General features: G+C 41.5%; 2 protein-coding genes across 3 annotated transcripts in view; one reads left to right on the top strand and one right to left on the bottom strand.

Moving 5' to 3' along the window:
* Positions 1 to 22,632, top strand: part of MTOR (mechanistic target of rapamycin (serine/threonine kinase)) — a 134,757-nt gene that overhangs the window by 52,285 nt on the left and 59,840 nt on the right. For both annotated transcript variants that reach the window (XM_008585443.1, XM_008585442.1), the window contains exons 26-28: positions 1,930 to 2,072; positions 4,981 to 5,143; positions 5,280 to 5,425. In XM_008585443.1, coding sequence (XP_008583665.1) covers positions 1,930 to 2,072; positions 4,981 to 5,143; positions 5,280 to 5,425 — 452 coding nt within the window. The remainder of the gene's footprint in view (positions 1 to 1,929; positions 2,073 to 4,980; positions 5,144 to 5,279; positions 5,426 to 22,632) is intronic.
* Positions 9,986 to 16,145, bottom strand: ANGPTL7 (angiopoietin-like 7). Its single transcript, XM_008585441.1, has 5 exons — positions 15,519 to 16,145; positions 12,587 to 12,687; positions 11,798 to 11,992; positions 10,926 to 11,124; positions 9,986 to 10,688 (listed from the first exon to the last, which is right to left on the bottom strand). Exons 1-5 carry the CDS (start codon positions 15,886 to 15,888, stop codon positions 10,519 to 10,521), a joined length of 1,035 nt encoding a protein of 344 aa, XP_008583663.1. The 5' UTR covers positions 15,889 to 16,145; the 3' UTR covers positions 9,986 to 10,518.

Below are 22,632 nucleotides of genomic sequence, written 5' to 3'. Positions count from 1 at the left end.
CTGCACTCTCCCGAGTGAGCCACAGGCCAGCCCTATGTCCAACTTTTAAAGTACTATGTAATACAGTGAAGCTATGCACAGACCCATTGTGTGGGTAAGAAGCCAGAAATCTATGGACAGAAAAGGACTTGGTGATGAGTGACATTACATAAACTTGGTAATGAGTGACATTACATAAACTATTATTTTATGTCAGGAGCCAAAGTAGAGATACAACAAGAAAGGAACTAAATAATTATCACTGACCATACAATGGGAACCTGAAGGAGAAGGAAAAGTGAGACTAGATACGAAACACTGTTGGGTGAAATGGAACAGAACAGGGTCTAAAAATCAAGTCTCACTCTTCCTTCTCCTTCAGGTTCTCATTGTATGGTCAGTGATAATTATTTAGTTCCTCTCTTGCTGTATCTCTGCTTTGGTTCCTGATATAAAATAATAGTTTATGTAATGTCCCTCATTGGCAGCTTTTCAGAATTAGCAGCAAATCTCCAGTTTATCCCAGGGAGGTGATGGTTGAGTCGATGATGATTAGGTGGTATAGCACATGAAGGTCCTTTTATTCCCTGGACCACTTCACTAGTCCAAAGTTTGAGAACTTTTGCTTTAACTTACATGATTTCCCCTGTTTAGAGAGAATTGATATGTCTGGTCAGCTGGGAAGATCTTTTTTTTTTTTTTTTTTTTTTTTTTTTGGCAGCTGACCATTACAGGGATCAAACCTTGGACTTGGTGTGATCAGCACTACACTCTAACCCACTGAGTTAACCGGCCAACCCTGGAAAAATCTTTTAATAACGTATTTTTTAAATTAAGAATTTAGTAATTAGGGCTAGGCCAGTTTAAAGAAATGTCATTTTGATAATAATTGCACCCATTTTTTGCTCACTCCAGCTAGGCCCTTTAGATACATTATTTCTAGATGAGGAAGTCGGAGGCTCAGATGCAACATATACAAGTAATTTGCTTAGGGTTTTACAGCGTTGAGTGGCAGAGCCAGGATCCCAGCCAGGTGTTTCTAACTTCAGAGAAATAGGCACTCATGTACACAGCACTAACTTTGTGCCAAGCACTGTTATAAATTCGTTATATTTATTAATTTACTTAATCCTTAAAACATACTATAAAGCAGAAACCGTCACTCTCACTTTACAGATGAGAAAACCGAGATAGAGGAGTTAAGTGACTTCCTGAAGATCAGAGAGCCAATAAGTTATATAACTGGGATTTGCACTCAAGCCATTGAGCTCCAGGGTATGGCTGTTGGCCACTACTACAATATACTGCCTCTCTCCAGAACTCGAGTCTTTCTATCCATCCACCTAAGCTGTCCCTGGTAGTAACTCTTGATGCCTGGAGAGTTCAGAGTTTTGAGGGCAGTTGGAGGGATAAATTAGAGAGAAGAAATCAAATCTGTTCAAACTCCTTTTTTCTTGTTCTTTCCTAGTGCCATGTGCTTGGGCTCACTGCTCACATGGTTGTAACATGATTCCTGATGGTGTGAACCTGAGCATTTTTCTTCTTCCTGTGTGACTCTTCATTGTCAGAAGAGCCAGTGTCCTAATACACAGAGAGTACCCAGCTCCCTTCACGCACTACTAGAGGCCATTAGGTTTTGTTGAGTGCTCTCTGAGTGTGACATTCCCCATCCATTCTGGTTCTGTAGAGCTCTCTGCTTTGCTGATGGTCAGAGTCCAACACAAACAAGTTGTAAAACAGGCTTTTTCTATATTGAGGTATGTTCCAGAGGTTGCTGCTTTTGCTTTATGGCTTCAAATTAAATATTACTCTTTTGTATTTGTGCCCAGGAGGAATTTTATCATGAGAGGTATAATTTTATAAATCAAAGAAGTAGAACAATTATTAAACAGATGAGTGCTCTTTACAATTGGCCCTTGAAGCTGATGGTTTTCTGTTGGCACCTGGCAGGCCTGGGGAGCTGCCAGGAGGGTCTCCAAAGATGACTGGCTGGAATGGCTGAGACGGCTGAGCCTGGAGTTGCTGAAGGACTCCTCGTCACCCTCCCTGCGTTCATGCTGGGCCCTGGCACAGGCCTACAACCCGATGGCCAGGTATAATGTGTTAGAGCTTCAGACTGGGATGGAGAGGATCAGCACATAGAAAATAACATATACGAGTTAATTTTTATTAGAAGTAGTAGTAAAATGGCTAATATTTTTAATTTTGCGAACTTGTGGACAAAAAGAAAGAAAAAGGCAAATTGAACATGCTCATATTATAGGAAGAGCAGCCATCTTAACCTTGCTAGTAGACCACAGATAAATACCTTTCCTTAGTAGATTTAGGTCCAAAATTTTAATAACAAAGTTATTTACAACTCTGAAAACAACTAAGTAATAATTGAATGTAACCTGTTTCCAATATTAATAATATTCTAATTATTTATTCTGCATTACAAATAATGCAAAACTTGGTGATCTAAAACAACAGTCATTTATTTTGCTCATGAATCTGAAGTTTGGGAGAACTTGTGGGGAAACTTTCCTCTGCTCCACATGGTGTCAGAGGGGGTGGTTTCAGTAGAGGATCCACTTTCAAGATGGCTCGCTGGCATGTCTGGCAAGTTGGGGCTGACTATCCAGTGGGAACTCAGCTGTGGCTGGGGGCCTTGGTTCCTATCCATGTGGACCACTCCCATAGGTTGCTTGGGCTTTTTCACAGAAGGTTGCTGGGTTCAAGAGTGAGTGCCCCAAGAGAACAACATGGAAGGACATGTATTTTTATGATCTAGCTGGGGAAGTACATAGTGTTACTTCTGCCTTACTCTGTTGCTCAAGGCAGTCATAAACGGCCACTCAGGGAAGGAGACATGGATGCTCCCTCTTGATAGAGGAGCAGCAAGATTTTTCGAGAGCATATGAAACGGGAGATACTGTCGGAGCCATCTTTGGAAATAGAATTTGCCATAAACAATATAATTTTAAATAGTAAATCTTAAATAGCCATTTAAAATTTGGTTTACAGCTAGCCAGTTAGCTCAGTTGGTTAGAACTCAGCCTCATAACACCAAGGTCAAGGGTTCAGTTCCCCATGTTGGCCAGCTACCAAAAAATAAATAAATACAGTAAAATAAAATACGGTTTATAAAAATTTTTAATGCTTATGAAAAATTTATAGTATAACATAATTTAATAAAATGGAATGTAAAATGGCATGTTTGATTTCAACTATTAAAAATATGTGTACATAGAATAAATATTAGAAAGTAGTCCGGCAATGGTTATCTCTAAGTAGGAAGGTTTAAGAAATGATTTTCTTCCTTTTTATTCTTTTCTCTATTTTCCAGATTTTTCTACAGGGGAATTTATTATTCATAATGAGACATAAAATGGTGATTTAATCAACAACCCTTCTTATTAGCAAGAAACAAAAAGCAAGGCATTTCATTTCACTTTTATTAACACAGCAGGTTTGCTGTTATGATGTGTATTTAGCAGGAGTTCTGATGGTCCCTGAGATTATTGCTTTGATACCATGATTTGGTTCCTCTAATTTCTTTCAAGTTTTATTTTAAGACTTTCAAAATAGTTTCTAGAACTTCCCTATTTCCATAGTGTACAGGTTTCATATGCTCAGCTGATGTTCTATACTTCTCTTTTGCACAAGTCACCTCTGAGCACAGTGTCATTTAAAAGAGGCTTGTGGGGACCGGCCTGTGGCTCACTCGGGAGAGTGTGGTGCTGATAACACCAAGGCCATGGGTTCGGATCCTATATAGGGATGGCCGGTTGGCTCACTGGGTGAGCGTGGTGCTGACCACACCAAGTCAAGGGTTAAGATCCCCTTACCGGTCATCTTTAAAAAAAAAAAAAAAAAGGAGGCTTGTGGTAAATATACACATATGTATTTATCCCCTTAGTCCCAAATATGTTTATTTGGGATCCCATATAACCTCTGACCTAGATCAGGAAAGGTTGTTTCTTAATTTACACAGGACTTCTTTTGGTCTTTATGTTATCCTTTGAATTTCATATTTTCTTTTCTCTGTCAGATTCCAAAATTATACACATTGATCTAACTTCACCTTTTAATATGTAATAAAAAGTAGATACAGAGGCATCTGTTGCTAAACCCATCCATTACAGGCATATCTTATAGTTTCCAACTCCCCTTACCCCACATTCACCAAAAAAGGGAGGGATAGGATCAAAGTTAGATGTCAGGGGTGACAAATATGTCCATCCATGTGATGCTGTAATGATTTAAAGTAGTTGTAGTAATCTTAGAAATGGCACATCTGGTTCCAGGCCTTTGTAAGGCCCCAGCTGTTAGAGATTGGCTTAGAGAATCTTTCAAGACTTCTGGACTTAGATTCTATTTGCTAATGCTTCTAGTTTCTTAAGTTCTGTTGTCATTTTTTAATGACCATCTAACTAAGGATTCTGGTTATATTTGGAAGGCAATAGGAAATGCTGCCCTTGCCATTTCTGTTCTTCAGAATTTGGACACTGCCCAAGAAAGATCTTAAGAATCATTTGAAGATTATTATTTTCTGAATCTGTTAATACCAGCTTCAGTGTTAGAAGTCTCCTTTCTGTTCATCCCCTCCGGTGAAGAGAAATGATGCAAAAACTGCCAGGAAATATGCCTGTGGAGACAAGTTACTTTGCTCTGCTCTTTTCCATTCCCTCCCTCTCCCAATCCCCTGTATATCACAGTGTCTATACCTGTACTGTAAGTTACAGTAGTCACTAGCCATGTGTGGTTATTTTAATTTAATTAACATTAAATAAAATCTAAAATTCAGTTCCTCAGTCACTTACCACAATTCAAGTGCTTAATGACCAATGGCTACCATATTGGACAGGAACAATATAGACCATTTCCATAAAGTTCTATTGGATAGCACTGGTCTGTAGAACCAAAATCAGTGACGCCAGGAGCAGATTGACAGGTGTAACTTTGTGGCACCAGGCAGAGGCATGAGAGGTTTCCAGCATCTTTCTCCACTCTCCTCAGGGATCTCTTCAATGCTGCATTTGTTTCTTGCTGGTCTGAACTGAATGAAGACCAGCAGGATGAGCTCATCAGAAGCATCGAGTTGGCCCTCACCTCACAAGACATCGCGGAAGTCACGCAAACCCTCTTAAACTTGGCTGAATTCATGGAGCACAGTGACAAGGTGAAACTTTTCCCGGTTATCCAGATGGAGGCTGGCAGGGAACCAGCTGGTGGGAGGGGAGAAGCATCCATCCAGCCCTCTCTTATTAGTGCCCATCTGTCAATTTTCTATGCTGTGGGGTTTTGCTCTCCTCTAGGGCCCCCTGCCACTGAGAGATGACAATGGCATTGTTCTACTGGGTGAGAGAGCTGCCAAATGCCGAGCATATGCCAAAGCACTACACTACAAAGAACTGGAGTTCCAGAAAGGTCCCACCCCCGCCATTCTAGAGTCTCTCATCAGGTAGGCAATAAACCCTTTTTAATTGCTGCTTCATTCAAAATAACCTCTCTTCTGCAACTGCCTGGTGCCACTTCACTTGGAGACTTCTGCTCTTTGAAATCTGGTCAGCATGTTTAAATGACATGTGGTTGCAGATGGCTCTCTCTGGTAGTTTGAGGAAATTGTCATTTCTGTTGACCCTTATCATCTGGGTTCCTCTCATTTTCTAACCTGTGCTTTCTCGTCCAGGAAAATCAGTCTAGAAGCAATTCTATGGCCATAGCAGCCTAGGAAAGATAGATGTTTTTGTGTCTGGGTTAGATATCACTCTGTAAGGCAAGAGTAGGATGTACTGGTTCCTGGGCTTTAAAGGCCACCCAAAAGCGGGGTGGGATTTTACTGACTAAATCTATTGGTGCCTGAGTCCTCCTCCTTTGGAGTTCTATGATTGTAAGAGGCAGACTGAAGTCTGAGATCAGTGGTCTTTTCCCCTGATTTGGTTAAGTTCTGTCCTCTCATAAGATGGTTTTAAGTCTTCTGGGAATGGCAGAAATAGGTTGTTTAATAAATTTTCTGCTATTATTAAATTACAAACAGCCCAAAATATTAGCTTCAGCTCCTAGAGAACTGTCCACTTCCCCTAATGATTTTCAGAGAATATTAACTCCTGGATCTAATTATCTTATATAAATGCTAACATGGTTGATCATTTCACTGAAGATTATTTAGGCAAAATCACCCCACTAGTAAGTTCCTCCATTGTGGCTGATAGAGTATGCTGTGTACAGTGCTTCCTTCATTTGAGAGGATAATCAAATAGCCAGGTTGTCTTTTAGCTCAGCTAAAAAAAATTCTGCTTTAAACACATGAAATTTCTTCTTTAAACACATTAAAAAGTGACCCAAAAGGCAGAAATAGAATCATATTCTGCCCAAATAAATTGGAATTTGAGACAATGTTGATTTTTTAAATACCATATAGGAGGGCTGGCCCATGGCTCACTTGGGAGAGTGTGGTACTGATAACACCAAGGCCGTGGGTTCGGATCCCTGTATAGTGATGGCTGGTTAGCTCACTTGGGAGAATGTGGTGCTGACAACACCAAGTCAAGGGTTAAGATCCCCTTACTGGTCATCTTTTTAAAAAATAAATAAAACAAAATACCATATAGGAACAATTTAAACATGCCATCCTAGAAGACATTTCAAATTAGGCACAGCAAATGTGAAAGCCCACATTTCTTCCTCTCATCTCTGGCTTAGGTAATGCAGTCTTACATGATAACTAACAGAAAATCTGGTAACTGAATATAACTTCAGCGTCAAATAACTAGTTTTGCACATTAATTTTCTTGCTAACCTTTTTCTATTTGAGATCTATCTAAACCTCCCTCACCTCACCCTTGATTTTTCCCCGTATTTGAGACCATCATAGATGCATTAAAGTTAATGCAGATTTATAATAGAGAGATACAGTCAGAGACCTGGAAAAGTGCTCAAGAAGGTCATTTAGCTTCTTAAGTCATATAATTGAAAATAAGTCCTCAGAGTTCCCTGCAGATTGATCTTGGCTTTAAAAAAAAAAAAATCTCTGTTTCAAGGGAAAGCCAGTGCTCTCAGCTGTTCAGGTGTATTTGGCCGAGTCAGCTCTGCTTACAGTTTTGCCCCATTTCAGCTGGTCTCCCATATCATTCCAATATCTTTCTTTTTGGTTTGCAACTTTTACTTCTGATTTTGTAAAACTGCTTTTCCTAAGCCCTATTATGGTGTTATGCCTTCATCTTGACTGGGGAGAGTTTTAAGAAACAACCTTAGGCAGAGCTGCTGTTAAGGAAGTTGCTCACAGCACTCCCCTCAGTTCCCTGGGTGAGCCACATGTGACCCTTCCCAGGGGTCATACCACTGGTGCTTGTACATCCCTGAGTCATTACTTTGGTCTGGTCTTGGGGACATAGCTCTTCAGTAGTAGATTGAATTTCCATCCTCACAGTGTCTACTGAACAGCTTACAGCTAAATTCCTGCCCCTACCCCCAACAAATTACAGACATCTTACCTGTTTTGACTACTAACACACAAACACATATACCCCACTTTATTTTTCCTACTCTTACTTTCCCTTCACCAATTTGTCCACTTTTTTAGGGCTATTGTAATATATACATTTGAGTCAATTGCCTTAGATTCTTTTTGAAACAATCAGGGTAACCTACACAAAAACATTTTTGTGCAGCTGTTTCTTATTTTTTGTTTTTAATTTTAAAAACTGTGCTCTGCTGATAATATTGTTCTCTTGCTGCTGATTCAATCTGTCTTCTTACCTGTTGATTTTTTTACCTATCTGCTCCACGACAAATTACATCCCACATGTGATCCCCAAACCAGAGCTAACACTGAAATAGTATATTTCCATATCCTTAAAGCACAGATATATCAGTTAGTATAATTCCATCTTAGGGGAACAGAACATTAAGTGGGTATTTGATTATTAGGAAACACAATACGTGAAACTGCAGGGCTTTCACTTGGTTAGCCCAGAGCATTAAGGTAATGTCTGCTGGCTTTTGCTCTTCTGCCCTAAGTAGTATGTCTGGTCAAAGCCAGATGCTTTCCGGGGGCTGGCCAGTGGCTCACCTGGGAGAGCGTGGTGCTGATAACACCAAGGTCAAGGGTTCAGATCCCCATACCAGCCAGCCGCCCAAAAAAAAAAAAAAAAAAAAAAAAAAAAAAAAAAAAAAAAAAAAAAAAAAAAAAAAAAAAAAAAAAAAAAAAAAACGCTAGATGCCTTCACTGTCCAGCCCTTGACGGGTAACACCCTTTATAAAAATTTTTCTGATTTAGACATATGCAAAACTAAAAATCAGAACAGGACCAGTGCTCAGTAGGTGGACATGCAGCACTAACAACTGCCCGTCAAGCTGAATATGTCCTTTTTTTCTGCACAGAGCTCTTCTTTTTTGTGCCTCCTTCTCTCACATATCTTAAAGGATCTGGTCAGAGCAAAACGTTCTTTACCCTCAGGAGTAACAGTGAGCTCTCTTTTTGGTTCCTAGTGGTTCTGTCCTCTTTCAGGTTCAGAGACCATGTTGTACTGTCATCTCTGAATCCTCAGTATCCACCATCAACCTGTACCAGAACAGGTGCTTTAGAAATGTAGAGACTGTTGGAATCGGCACCAATGCAGATGAAATGGTTGGGGTGTTCTGTACATTCTTTGCCATCTGCTCTTTTCCATCTGCCCCTCTCTCTGAGAAGTTTCTGCCGAAAAGGTGAAGGAAACCACAGAGGCTGATTTAAAATTAAAATCCTCAGGGTTTCCTTAGTTGTGGGGTATATAGGAGATGAGAGAGATAATTATTAGCTACTTCTGCCACAGCGTTCTTGCTTTCTTTGCTCCTTTTAAGCCCCTGATTTTTTTTATCCTTTTTCCTAGCAGTATGGTGCTAAGCATCGCGGATTCTTCTGCCTGCCTGAGGAAGTTTCTATTTGAATATCTGTCCCATGAGAAGCCCTACTCCAATGTAGTTTTTCTCTACTCATTTTATTTCATTGAAAATCCCCAAGGTTCTTGTTTTTAAGGTAAAGTAGATTCCCAACAATTAAAGGGCTTAAGGTATAGTAGAAAATATTAAGTACTGTATAATAGCTTACCTTACACTGCCTGACTCAGGAAAGGAAAAAATGACTTCCTAAAGGTCAAGATTACTTGATACCCATTATGGTTGAAGATATTTTTCCTTTCCAAATGGTTAAGCTAAGAGTAGGAGTGTGTGTTTGCAAAATTTTGAAACCAAGTAGTTGTAGTGGCTTCTGTGGGAATTAGTTAAGTGGTCCAGGCTCTGATCTCTTCCCAGTGGCTGCTGGCCTTTTTGTCCTTTACCTTTTCTTTTTTGGCTTCCTGCTCTTCCTCCCTTGGTTTCCTTAATACTGAAACAGGCACAGAGTCTCATTCTCAATTCTCACCCTCTGATTTTTTTACTTAAACATTTTACTGTGCTCTACGTGGTAATGGTAAGAATTTAAAAAGAAAAGCACATGTTTTAAAATGTTTATTGTAGAAGGAAAAGAAACTTTGAATGTTTAAAACCCAAACTACAATATTTTATTTCTTACAAAGCAAGATGCTTACATACAGCATGAATTATTAACCATAGTGCCATCTACTTTCATTTTTTCAGCCATTTTTTTAATGACAAAAAGGAAGCTCCTGAGCCCATTTCTTACAAAGTAAATAAAAATAGATGTATCTGTATTGACTATGAATATTTGTAGGCAGTTTTGTGCAGCTTCCATGAGGGACTATACCCACCTCCCACTGGTGCTCCCTGCCACCACCAGCCCCATTTCATGCCTTTCAATGTTATACTGTGATCAAGGCGAGCAGGGGAGGTGTTAAGAGTCTGATTGAAAGGCCCAGTGCTCTGGAGTTTCCCTCCAAGCAAGTCCAACCTGGGCCAGCCCATCTCCAGCGAAACAATTTTTGTATTTTTAAAAAATGTGTAGACTAGGGCCGGCCTGTGGCTCACTCTGGAGAATGTGATGCTGACAACACCAAGTCAAGGGTTAAGATCCCCTTACTGGTCATCCATCTTTAAAAGAAAAAAAAAATGTGTAGACTGAATGTAATTTCATCATGTTTAAAAATAGAAACTCCCCTCCTCCACTGCCCTTTTTCACTCCTTTCTCTAACAGTCAAGGCCCCTTCTTCGAGAATCAAAATAATATTGTTCTTTTTAGCAAAGGGATTTGTTTTATGCCCTCACCTAACCTAGGCCTTAGAGAATTATGGGTAAAGTTATCTCACAATTATTTTTCACAGAAAAATCATGTGGAAAAGACAAGCTGCTGCTATGTAAGGGATCATGGGCAGACAGAGCCCACTCAGTCCAGCCCCCTGAGAAGTATGTGGCAAGACCCATTGTGTACTTCATCCCATTTATTGTAACATCCTTGGTACATATAATTTTATTGTGCTCCTTAGAGTCTCACTCTCTCATTGGAGATTATAGGTTATTTCCCACCCCTGCCCTTTCTACATGCTCTTCCTCTCCTTCTCTGCCCTTGCCCAGTCTCCATTTGTCTCCATTTCTGCAGCCCTGCTCCACAGCAGCCTCCTTTTAGGGCTTGAAATCTTCCGGGCGGATTTTCATCTCCACCCGTTTGAGAGAGTAGCTAGATCCATGCCAGCCATACCAGGTGATGCCATCCAGGTGCTTGTTGTGCTCTCCCAAGCGGTAGTAAACACCATTGAGGTTGGAGTCTGTGCAGCAGTTGTACCAGTATCCACCTGACACAAGAAACAGGTCAGTGCTGTAAGCTATGTCCTCTCCTTGGAAATAGATGATAGACTAGACATCAGGGATCTGTAATGTTTCTTCAACAGTAGTTAATCAGTTAGAGCCAGTATCAAAAAGGGTACTGTGGTCAGAACACCAACTGTACAGTTATAAGTTCACTCTCTCTCCTTAAGTGGGATTACAGGCTTATACCCAAACTTCTACTTCCCCATCCTCCCAACTCTCACCTTTGCGGAGCTGTGCACACTTGTCCAAGCAGTTGTCATTGTCCTTGTCCTTGGTGCTGAAGGCTGTGTTGTTATGGTAGAGGAGGGCGTCGTTCCCCACATTCCCACTGTAGTTTCCCAGGAAGAGGCGATAACTGTTCAGTTCATTGCCCAGAACAAAGTTGCTGTACTCAGCATAGTACATGTTGCCCTCCCAGTCCTGTTGGGGAGGAGCAGAGCCTTGGAGAAACCTCATTTCATACTTCCCCTGTACCTCTTCTCCCTCTCCAACCCCACAGCCAAACATCTTTATGTAGCTGTGAATCTAGTAAAACTTTGTTGGTTATTTACCTGTTGTACTTACCATAGTTATTAGGGAGTCAGAAAACAAAGGGACTAGGTCATCCTTTTCTCCTGATTCACCATAGGCCTTTATTAGTCTCTCTAAGCAGTATTCCTTCTCTTCCCTGTCTATAAGGTGCAGATATGTGCTCTTGCTGAATTCCACTCAGAGATGTCTTAAGAGTAATGTGAGAATCTATGAGTATTTCAAGACCTTCAATGAGGGCCACCAACCAGAATCAATAATAAGGTTTGCACATAAAGAACCTCATGCCCCAGGCCAGAGCAAAGACAGCAGTGTTTCAGCCCAGCTGACTATTGGATTTGCTGTGCTCTGGCCTGGGTCTGGCCTCCTCTTGTGCCACCCACAGTCCCACCTTTGTGAAAAATAAGAAAAAACATTCTACAACTGTACTGCTACCTGCAAGAAAACCATCATAATAAATATACAGATCTGTAGTAAATAAGAATAGGAATGGTACCCCCAGTGTTGTGCACAGTTCTATGTGGCAGCCTTCAGCCAGACCTGGAGCCCCAGGCCTCATGCTCACCTCCATTTCCACACGTAGCCGGGTAGGCTGTCTGGTGAGCCGGTGGATGTGTTCATTCCCCAGCCAGAAGTCCCCACGGATGCTGCCAAAGCCCTGCTTGTACTGCTTCCAGTCCCGATAGAAAGAGACAAGGCCACTCTTTCTTCTCTGAATGATGGTCCAGCCTCCACCTGATGTCTCCATGTCACAGAACACCTGGAGCAGAGAGGATGCTCTGGTCAGGGACTCATGGGAGCATGAGGGCAGGTTTCCCAACCTTTTTTCTGTCCCCACAGAGCCAACGGATGTACACACTCCCGTAGTCACACTGGTTCACTGCAGCAAAGATGCTGCCTTGGTGATGGGGAGCTGGGCAGGTAGTAATTGGCTGAGGAAGAATGATCCACATGGGGGTTGGGCGTGACTTCAAACATAGCTTGAAGGGGAAAATCCAGACACTTCTAACATATCCCCTTCATGTTCTCTCTTTTCTCCTTCCCAAAGAATAGCTGCTCTGGGACATGGTAAGAGATTTAAAGTAGTTATATGGTGGTTGTGAGAGTTATCTAATCTATAGTAGAAGGTCTGGTGTTCGGTTGATAATGATTTGAAGAGGCCAGACAGATGCCTGGATTGGGTTGGGGGATGGGGCACATCATTTGAATGTTTATGTAGCTCTCTAGTATTTGGTATGTTTGCTTCTGTTTTGAGTTTCCCTTTCCTTAGACTGAGTAGCCCTGTTGTCACGATCCTTTGAGAGGGTGGAGGACAGACGGTAAAATGTGGGCCAGTGGGCTATCATGACCTCACCTCCAGCTCAGGGCTGCCCAGGAAGTCATCAGGAGGAAGCTTGTACACTCCAGAGATGCGATAGTTCTTCTGGTAGAGGGAAGAGCAGTCATATATGGCATCTAGAAAAGGAGCAAACCACAGGGTGAGTGTCCACACTCAAGATTTGTGGCAAGCGGGGTATTCCTGCTGCGTCTGAATTGGATGTTTAAAAACCAAGACTTTGCTTCTACCAGAGGATCCCTGTGGGTGTTAATTACCCGGCAGTGTCTGGATTTGGGAGAGGTGGGCATCAGGAGATCAAGAAGGGCATATGTTTTGACTTCACTAATGATGGGGCAGAGGAGTGGGGAAGCCCTTCACCTGGATAGCATCAACAGGACAAACAGGCGATTTCAGGTTAAATCTGAAATTATCCTGCTGTAGTTCTAAGCCATGAATTCTAGGAGTGTTACGTGTGTGAGGGCCATGTAACAGATACTCCTGTTGAATAGATTCAGACTTCTTGGGCAGCCATTTCTATTACAAGTTAAGTCATAAGTATCTCATAGGGCCTGGTTTTGTTGTTGTTTCTTGGTTTGTTTTTGTTGTTTTCAGAGGTAATGGCTACTGCCAACTGGGGCCCAATTAATGGAGATAGATTTACAATCTTATCTTTCCCTCTGTCAATCTAACAGTGTTAGATCCTCATATGAAAACAAAGCACCCTGAGGAACGCTTTGAGGCCATCTCCTGGAAATTTTATTAAAACGAGGAAATGAGAGCATCAGACAAGCCAGTTTTCACTCTGGGGCTGATTTAAATGCTTTCTTAGCTGCCCTTGGGGCTACTCCTTTATGTCAGGTTTTGTCTCCCTATTCTAAATATCAAAGAGCATTGTGGAATAGACAGCCTCTTCTGACAGGATTCAGAGAGCAGGGCTCTCACTCACTGTCCAGGAGACACTTCCTGCCTTCTGTGTCTTGGATTTCTTTCCTTGGTGGCCACTGCATGAGGACCTTAGAGAAGAGCACAGGATGGTAGATGGTAACACTGCCACCATGGGAGTTGTCTGAGACGCCTTGGTTCACTCACAGCATGTTGGAGGAGGGGAAACAGGGTACACTTGCCTTCACCATCAGAGTTCTTTTCTTCCTATTACTAGTGAAAGTACCAACTTACTGCTTTCTCCAAGGGGCTACTCACTTAAATATCAAGGTGACCCAGCACCTGCTTATAGAGGGAAAAAAATATAAGGAATGTTGTCCAGGGCAAGAAGAGTAAGAGGCCTATCAGCAGAGCTGTATTTGACCCCCAAGAAACTCCCTGCTGGGTGAAAAAGTCCCATTTGGAGGAGCAGGAGGTAGCATGGCCAGATTCCTCTGTCTGGCCTGGCCTTCCGTGTGTCTGGTCTCATCTCACAGACCAAATCAAGACTCACTTGTCTGGAAAATAGCCTGAGAATACCTTTCTAATCCCAAACTGAGGGTAAGGAAATTCAAGCTTAGAAAGTGATTTGTACACGTTGGTTTAGATAACAGAATTTTCAAGCTTAATTTCATGTTAAAACTTTTTCTCCATTTGAACTCAGGGTAATCAATGACTTACTCATTCAAAGCTAATCATGTCTTTGCTCTTGACTTGGTTTTTAATGCAACCAACAGTTTTTTTGTTTTGTTTTGTCTTTTGTCCCTGGCTCCATACCGCAGGACACTAGGTGGGCCCCGAGGCACTGGCACAGTATGCCTGGTTGTGGGAGGGGGGTCCAGTCCCTGGCTCCACCGTACCCTAGGTATTGGGGTGGGCCCCAAGGCACTGGCATGGGGTGTCTGGTTGTGGGAGGAGGGTCTGGTCCCCAGCTTCATACCCTGGGTCCCCAGGCGGGCCCGAAGGTGCTGGCATGGGGTGCCTAGTTGTGGGAGGCGGGCCTGGTCCTCTTCTCCATGCCCCGGATCCCAGGGCAGGCCCAAGGCACTGGCGTGGGGTGCCTGGTTGTGGGAGGGGGGTCTGGTCCCTGGCTCCATACCCCATGTCCCGGGATGGGCCCCAAGGTGGGCCCCGAGGTGCTGGCATGGAGAACCAACAGTTTTTATATCAGCAAGAAATGATGTATCTATAGGATATGCTCCTTACAACTAATATTTTCCTGATAATCTCAGAAAATCAAATTTATCTCTAAACAATCGATTCATGTTGGCCTGTCTGAGCCAAGCTAACCAGAAACTGAAAGTTATTTTGCAGAAGAAAACATTAAATGTATTTTATTTTTGACCTATTAAAAATCCATATTTCAGCATTGCATTTTCTTATTTCCTGTAAGAGACACTGGGAAAATAGAAATATCAGAATTGAGAAACTGAGGAGCCTCTCCTTTCCTCAACACAAAGGTTCAAATGGTTATGAGCAGTGTCTCTACACTTAATTCTGAGCCAGTGAGAAGAGTTATGATTGCAGAGAGAGGACACAAAATTCCATTAATGCTCATTCCTTCTATACCTTAGGGACACCAGAGAACTGTTTTTGGCAAAATTTTGCATTCAGAGCAACAGATGTTATAGTTTGGTGTTCACTTCTTCCTTGGGATTGGGGGTACAGCCTGTCAGCTCTTGGTAAGGAAGTGGAATAGCCGTACCAACCAGGAAAGCTTGCACCCTGCTTCTAAGACTCACTTGCTATGTGACTTTGGTCAGATCATGTAATCTCTCAGTGCTCCAAGATGGTAATTCATACCTTTCTAATGTGCTGTAATACTGTGTGAATAAAAGAGACCTGTGAAGGTACTAGGTAAATTTACAGAACATTAGTAATCAAAAGAAATATTCCATAAGCCTTTACTAAAGGGAAAGTATATCCCAAAAGAACCCCCAGTGACCATTCTGATGACCGAGTGATCTAGAAGAAATGCCATAGACAGGAAACACCCTGCTATTTGATGGGGGAGGTGGTGAGTAGCATGAGGACATGTTCTCCTTACCTGCCGAGGTCTGAGTGACAGTCTGCGCTGCCTGCAGCTGCATGATGTCAATCTGATTGTTCATCTCAGAGTACTTGCTCTCAGCATCTGTGAGCCGTGACTCCATGCGCTTGGTGTTGCTCTCCATCTCCATCACCTGCATGACCACGCCGACCCAGTCCCTCTCCTGCTTCTTGCTCAGTTCGTTCAGCAGACTGCTTAGGTTGGCGACTTGGGCCTTGAGCTCCGTTACCTCCTCACAGCAGGTGGCTACTTTGAGCTGTGCAGGTGTCTTATGCTTAGGGGGCTTCTGCAGCCACGCTGGGTGGCTGACAAAGGCCACTATGAAAATGCAGAGCCAGGTCACAGCTGAGAGTGTCTCTTTCACCATCTTTTGTGGGCCTGAGTGAGGAAGGATCTTCCTTGGAGAATCAGAATATGCCCAGCTGAGGTCTGCAAAGCTGTAGCAAACTACAACCTTATACTTTCACTCTGGATGGTCTCACCACTTTGTTTTTTTTTTTTTTTTCTTTCCTTGCTCTTTCTTAGCCTTTCTCGAAGCTTGAGTTCCTGAAAGTGGAGCTTAGTGGCTATCCTATAGCCTTCCTTCAAGCCTGAATACTCCACAAAGTCAGCATCTTAAATATTGTTTGCTGCCTGCACCTCCACCCCCACCATGGCCGTACACGGGGCTTTAGCCCCTCCCAGCTCATCTGGGAGGGTCAGGTGCCTGTTGGGTGAAGTCAGCGTAAACTTAGGCCAGAGGAGGGGAGGAGGGAGACAGGGGCGAGTCTGTCTTTCCTTGCCTGCACAGTCTTTGGACTGAGACAAGAGGACTGTGAATTTGTGTGTTTCCAGTTTCGCCTATTAGATTATGCCCCTGCCAGCCACTGGCTCAGCTCAGCTCTATCAGCAAGCAGGGCAGGGTTGGAGGAATTTGCAAATTCCATTCTAAAGGTTATATAACCGTAGGATGAGAGTAAGATAGGTGAGAGTGTTGGGAATAAGGCTCTGTACTCACCCAGGGTGGCCTGTTAATGTAATCCATGCTGTTTATATGAGGATTTGGTATATTTTGGCATCCTGCTGAATGTGCTTTTAACTAGGCTGGTTATTACTGTCTGTAATCATCATTCTGTGTTTTGCAAAATTCTTATTCAACCTAGATCTAACACTATCTCATGTTTGAAAATTTTCAACTTAGGAAAGTTCTAGAAATAGAAGGATAAAATAAATCTCTTAGGAAGTAAAAAAAGAAAAGAAAAAATTGTAATTTGTATCCACAGGGTTTCTGCAGTTGTCTTTCTTTTTACATACTTTCCCCTTCAACAAAGAGTGGGTCACTATAAGCTTCTCACATGACATTTTTCAAGGAGGTATCAGAAGATTACAGCAGGGATGTGCCAGGCATGGTTCTGGGATTGGTCACCTATGCTTCTGTCAGTCTTTAGGCAGAATCTTGCCCACAGTTCAAAACTTGTGAAATATATTAAAGTATAGAGAGAATAATCCCCATCACCTAATAAATCCATATCTAGCATCTCATTTCCCTCTTCCCATGCAATATGGTTTGCAATTTAAAATTATTCTTCCTCTATCTATATATGACTTTGTAACCAAAAAACTGGGATATTATAATTTCTCATGTACTATAAAAGGACACTGCTCTTTTGAAAATAAATATTAAAAACATGGAATTTCAGCAAACATCCTTAAAAATAAGCTTTTCACTAAGAATGCATACAAAGGTCCCTCTGTCCTTAAAACAGTAGTTCAGTCTTTGGAACATACAATCGCTGTTTCCATGTTATGGAACCACTGAAGCAGTTACTTATACTATTGATATGCAGTCTGGGTCCTTCCCCCACAGGTCTGATGCCTGACAGCTCTCCGCCATAATCCCCCAGAACCCTTTTCCAGTCAGGGCTTCTGGCTCCTCAGAAAGTAATTTCTGTTCAGGCAGCCGGAATTACCAAACAATTTTTTATTTTTTTAGATCTAAATCGAAAAGCAATAGGGGATCAGGTAGATCAGGAGTTGTTTTCTCATATCCTTAGTCTCCTTTGCCTACTAAGAGGTGAGGATGTTCTGGCACCCTACTTGTCATTCTGCTGAAAAGATTCTGTTTAGAATTGGCACTGTCTGCTGGTCTCTGCTCTCTTTGGCAAATGTCTAGCCCATCGGGGCACCACAGTCTTCACTCCATGGAGTTCATTTCACTAAGGAGAACCTTGCCCTGATTGTTAGCATCTTACAAGATCTCTAAACTCCATGAGGATCTTCAAGGTGATCTCCTGATCACCAAATGACACTGCACTTAAACCACGTGCCACAGAAGTGCTTATGCACCATACAGTTATGTATAGAGTCACATGGGACCCTACTGCCTTTGAACTCCTGTTGAGCAATGCAGTAGAGAAAGCATAAAGGAACAGTGGAGCTTTATGGCTTTCCAACCAGCTTTTTGTTTATTCTTCCCAATAGCTGCTTCTCTCACCCAAACAGGAAAATATTATGAATTGATTTTCATATCTGGGCAGAAAATGAATCAGTCATTCATATTTGCAACCCATGTAATTCTTTTTAGGAAAGATAGGAGGGGGTTAATAAGTTCTCATTGAAGCATCTAGCTTTTAGTATGAATCCCTGGTCTTTGATATGTATTTCCTGGAAACTAACATAAGGCATAACTTGGAGATAGAAGCTTTTCTTATTTGAAGATTTTCTTAAATGGCCTAAGCTGCCCAAGTGTCAATTAAACCCCCCCAAATTATGAGGAAAAAATAGCTAATTAAGGATATTTCCTATACCAGAAGACTATTTTCCAAAATATCCACAACCTTATGATGGCCCAGAATCTGAATTTCTAAAGCAAGGAAAAGTAAGCCCTTGTTCTGAGCACAGCTAAAACAAGTAGAGAAAACCATGAAGAACATGGAATACTAAAATGGTTTTCCCTTCTCTGAAAGGCTTTTAATCCCTTCTTCTGCCTTTCAGTGAACAAAATGGCCATTAAAATGGGAATTAACTGAGGAAATATGGAAAACCTGACTTAAATACCATCCAGTTTTTCCTTTTCTCCATTTTGCTGGTGGTGAACGAGGGCTAGCTTGGTGCACTTGGAAAAGATGTTTATGAAAATAAAGCTTATGTTCTCAATGAAGAAAGTTAGTGAGCTTTTTACCTGGAGGTTCTCAAAGACTTCACAGTTTGGGCTGCACTGCCTTGGGCTGTACCAAGGACTGGAAGGAAGCATTAGAGCAGCCTTAGTGTTAGGGAGTTGGGGCGGGCCAGAGCTGACCTGTCTTCTACCCAAATAAGAATGTCAAGTCTTATTTTCTTGAAAATGTCCCCATTGGAGAAACTGCTTCTCTTTTTTCTAATGTATTCCCACCTCAGCCATCACTTTCAAAGCTGGCGAGAAAGAGAAGCAGTACCCTCATTGCCAAACTTTCAGCTTATACAATGAATATATCTGAGAAGCTACCTGTTGCTAATTTAATTGTATACTTTGTATGAATATTTTACTACTTCTGAAGTCTTTTAATGAGTCACAGACTGCCATACTATACATAACCATTGAATGTCTAACCTTTCTATCATTCAGTCCTATTTCTGTCTCAACTAAGAGCCCATGTCCATCTTAGAACGTATTTCCATCTTTTCCCCTAAGCTTTCTAATTTGCCACTCCTACCAAAGAATGTGTCCTGGACCTATTAGAAATCATTTCTCTCAGGCCTCCTCTTAGAGTCCATTATTTAATTATAGCACATAGCTGTCTCTGATTTTTCTTAGGACTTTGTAGCAAACATCTGCCCTGTTAGCCACCATTCACATTACAGAATACAGCGGTAATGCTGGCCCAGTGCCTTGCAGTATAGTTGAAGAGACAGACAACTGAACTGGCATGTGTGACATGCCAAGATGGGGGCACAGAACAGGAGGAGTGCCCAACCCAGATGATGCTCTGGAGGGCCTCCCAAAGGAAGTGATACCCAGGTTTTGAAGAAAAAGGAGGAAATAGCCAGGAATGGAGAGAGCATTCGAGCAAAGGTGTGGCTATGTGAAACACCTTGGCTTAGTAGGAGAATGTAAGTAGTCAAGCATGTCCCAAGAGTCAAGAAGAGAGAGGTGTGGCAGCAGCATTAATGCTGGAAAGGTGAAGGGGATCCAAGTTGCAGGGATCTTACAAGTCCAGGTGAGGAGTGTGACTATTCTGCTGGAGAAAGAGGGGGCTGTGGAGGGAATCCAAGAACCTTTTATCTCTTGTTCCTTTTTTTCCTGATTCTCACCAGGAAAGTGACCTTTTATTATTGCCAAGCAAGATTTTTAACTGGAAATGGTTGATTTAGAGCATTAGAATTTCTTAAAATTGTAATGCATTCATATTAAATGCCCTCACTGGGTCATCTGGCTTAAGGATTAAAGAGACAGCACATGAAGCACTTGAGTACTTAGGTCTGGAATCAGACAAATCTGGGCTGTAATTCCTCCCCAACACTCAATAGCTATGGGCAAATTTCTTTACTTCTCTGACTTTACTAATCTGTGAAATGGAGAAAAAAGTCAAAACTACCTCATTTCACGGGATTTTTGTGAGAATTAAGTTAGGTAAAACAAAAGGTTAAGAATAACTAAGACATTTCTGAATAAGGAAAATAAACTTGGAGGAATCACACTACTAGATTTCAGATGTATCGTAAAGCTACAGTAAGACATTATAGTATAGACACAAGGATACACAGAATTAAAAATCCAGAAACAGACCCACACATACGTACGTATATGGACACTTGATTTATGACAAGGTAGCACTACCAAACAATGAGGAAAGGACCGTCTTTGCAATAAGTGCTACTGGATCACCTAGATAGCCTTGGGCGGGGAGGAGGCTCTTGACCCTTACATGACACCATACACAAAAACTCAAGTCCAGGATTTAAATTCTCAATGTGAAAGGTAAAACTATAAAGCTTCTAGAGGATAACAGAGGAGATTAGGAGATTGTCTTCAGCATCTTGGGATAAGAAAAGCTTTCTTAAACAAGATACAAAAAACACTAACCATAAGAAAACACTAAGAAATGCGATGAAAGTAGTCATTTCTGTTCATTAGAAGACTTCTTAAAGAGAATGAAAAGGCATAAAATATTTTCAGTATATACTCTTGTATGTTTTGTATCCAGAGTATGTAAAGAACTCCTATCAAGCAATAGGGGATAAAAAGTAGCCCAGTTAAAAGATTGGCGAAAGATGTGAACAGGCACTTAGTTCATAAAAGAGGATATCCAGAAGTCCTGTTAACACAAGAAAAGCCACTCCATCTCATTAGTCATTATGGAAATTCAAATTACAGCCTATATAATAGGATGTCACTACATACCAGCCAGAAGGGCTGAAATGGAAAAGACAAAATGCCAAATGTTGACAGTTGTGTAGCAGTCGGGTTTTCATACACTTCTGGTAGAAATGTAAATTGGTAAAACTACTTTGGAGAACAATTTGTCTGTATTTTATAAAGCTGAACATACCCTGTATGGCAGAAGTTCTAGGTATTTTCCCCCCAGAAATGTGAGCACACATGCCCCAAATGACATGTACAACAATGTTTGTTGTAACACCACTCATAATAGCCAAAAATTGATAACAGTCCAAATGTGCATCAACAGTAAGATAAATTGTGGTACAGGTTAAGTATCCCTTGTCGAATAATCTTGGGACCAGAAGTGTTTTGGATTCTAGGGGTTTCTTTGATTTTGGAATATTTGTGTTATACTTACCAGTTGAGCATCCCAAATTTGGAAATCCGAAATGCTTCAATGAGCATTTCCTTTGAGCATCACGTCAGCACTCAAAAAGTTTTAGATTTTGGAGCGTTTTGGATTTGGGATGCTCAACCTGTATACTCATACAGTGAAATACTATTCAGATATAAAAAGACTACTGTGACGTGCTATGACATGGATGCATTTCACAAACATAATGTTGAGTATTTATATAAAGTTCAAAAACTGACCAGAATAACCAATTGTGTTAGAAGTCAGAGTAGCAGTTACCCCTGGAGATGAAAAGGGGAGCAGTGATTAGGAGGGGATTCAGGTGCTCCTGAGATGCTGGCAGTGTTCTTTTGTTCTGTGTCTTGGTCTGGGTGCTAGTTACAGGGGTGTCTTCACTTCATGATAATTCATCAAGCTGCACACTTAGGTGTATACTTTCCTATATATATGTTATACTTAAATTAGGAAGTTTGTTTAAAAATAAATAATGCACATAAAACACATGGACTAGTGTCTGACAGTGTCCAGCAAATATGATTATTTAGTACGCAATTTTCATCTCATTGGAAAAGTCTTTCCTGACTATCCTAATCTAAAATAAGCCCCCCGTGTTATTCTCTAAGCACTGTCTCTTTTCTTCATGGTACTTGCCTCCACGGCACTTATTTATTTCAATTTATTCTTTTTTTGTAAATCTACTTCACTAACCTGTAAGCTCTGTGAAAGTAAAGACCTAGTCTGCCTTTACCAAAGCCACTCTAGCATCTAGCACTTAGCGCAAAGCCTAAGACAAAACAGATACTTAATTAGAACTTGCCAAATGAGGGCCGGCCAGGTGGCGCACTGCTACAGTGCGCCACTTGGGAGCACGGCGGCGCTCCCGCCAAGGGTTCGGATCCCACGTACAGACCGGCTGCTCACTGGCTGAGCGAGGTGCGGGCGCAACACCGAGGGTTGCGATCCCGTTGCCGGTCACGAAAAAAGACAAAAAAAAAAAAAAAAGAACTTGCCAAATGAAAGAATGAATTCCAAGCAGAAAGTTCTCTTCCCCCTAAGGATCTATTATGAAGACTTGTAGTCTCTCTCCATGGCCTTTTCCAGTATTTTATCATAGTTAAGTCTTCATTGTAGGGCATCACATTCTCCCTTGCTTTAAGTCCATTTTCTGCTTTTGGTCTTAGTCAAAGAATCAAAGAAAGTGAGAACTGGAAGAGTTGAGATCATTTTGTTCAACTCTTATCAATAACTCGAGGTAGAATCCTTATTGAATAATCACTTCGTATCCCTGGAAACCATCAGTTTGTGTCTCATCCCTCTTTCTTTTTTTTTTTTTTTTTTTTTTTTTTTTTTTTTTTTTT

Source organism: Galeopterus variegatus, unplaced genomic scaffold, assembly GCF_000696425.1.
Source record: "Galeopterus variegatus unplaced genomic scaffold, G_variegatus-3.0.2 Scaffold3572, whole genome shotgun sequence".
NCBI lineage: Eukaryota > Metazoa > Chordata > Mammalia > Dermoptera > Cynocephalidae > Galeopterus > Galeopterus variegatus.
This window is presented reverse-complemented; position numbering and strand designations above follow the sequence as displayed.

Excerpts from the sequence above, each read along its gene's own strand:
- ANGPTL7 (XM_008585441.1), bottom strand. The coding sequence starts at position 15,888 with ATGGTGAAAGAGACACTCTCAGCTGTGACCTGGCTCTGCATTTTCATA. Across the intron at positions 11,993-12,586 it reads TGGGCAGCCCTGAGCTGGAG|GTGTTCTGTGACATGGAGAC; the intron begins GTGAGGTCATGA and ends TCTCTGCTCCAG. Across the intron at positions 10,689-10,925 it reads GTGTGCACAGCTCCGCAAAG|GTGGATACTGGTACAACTGC; the intron begins GTGAGAGTTGGG and ends TTCTTGTGTCAG.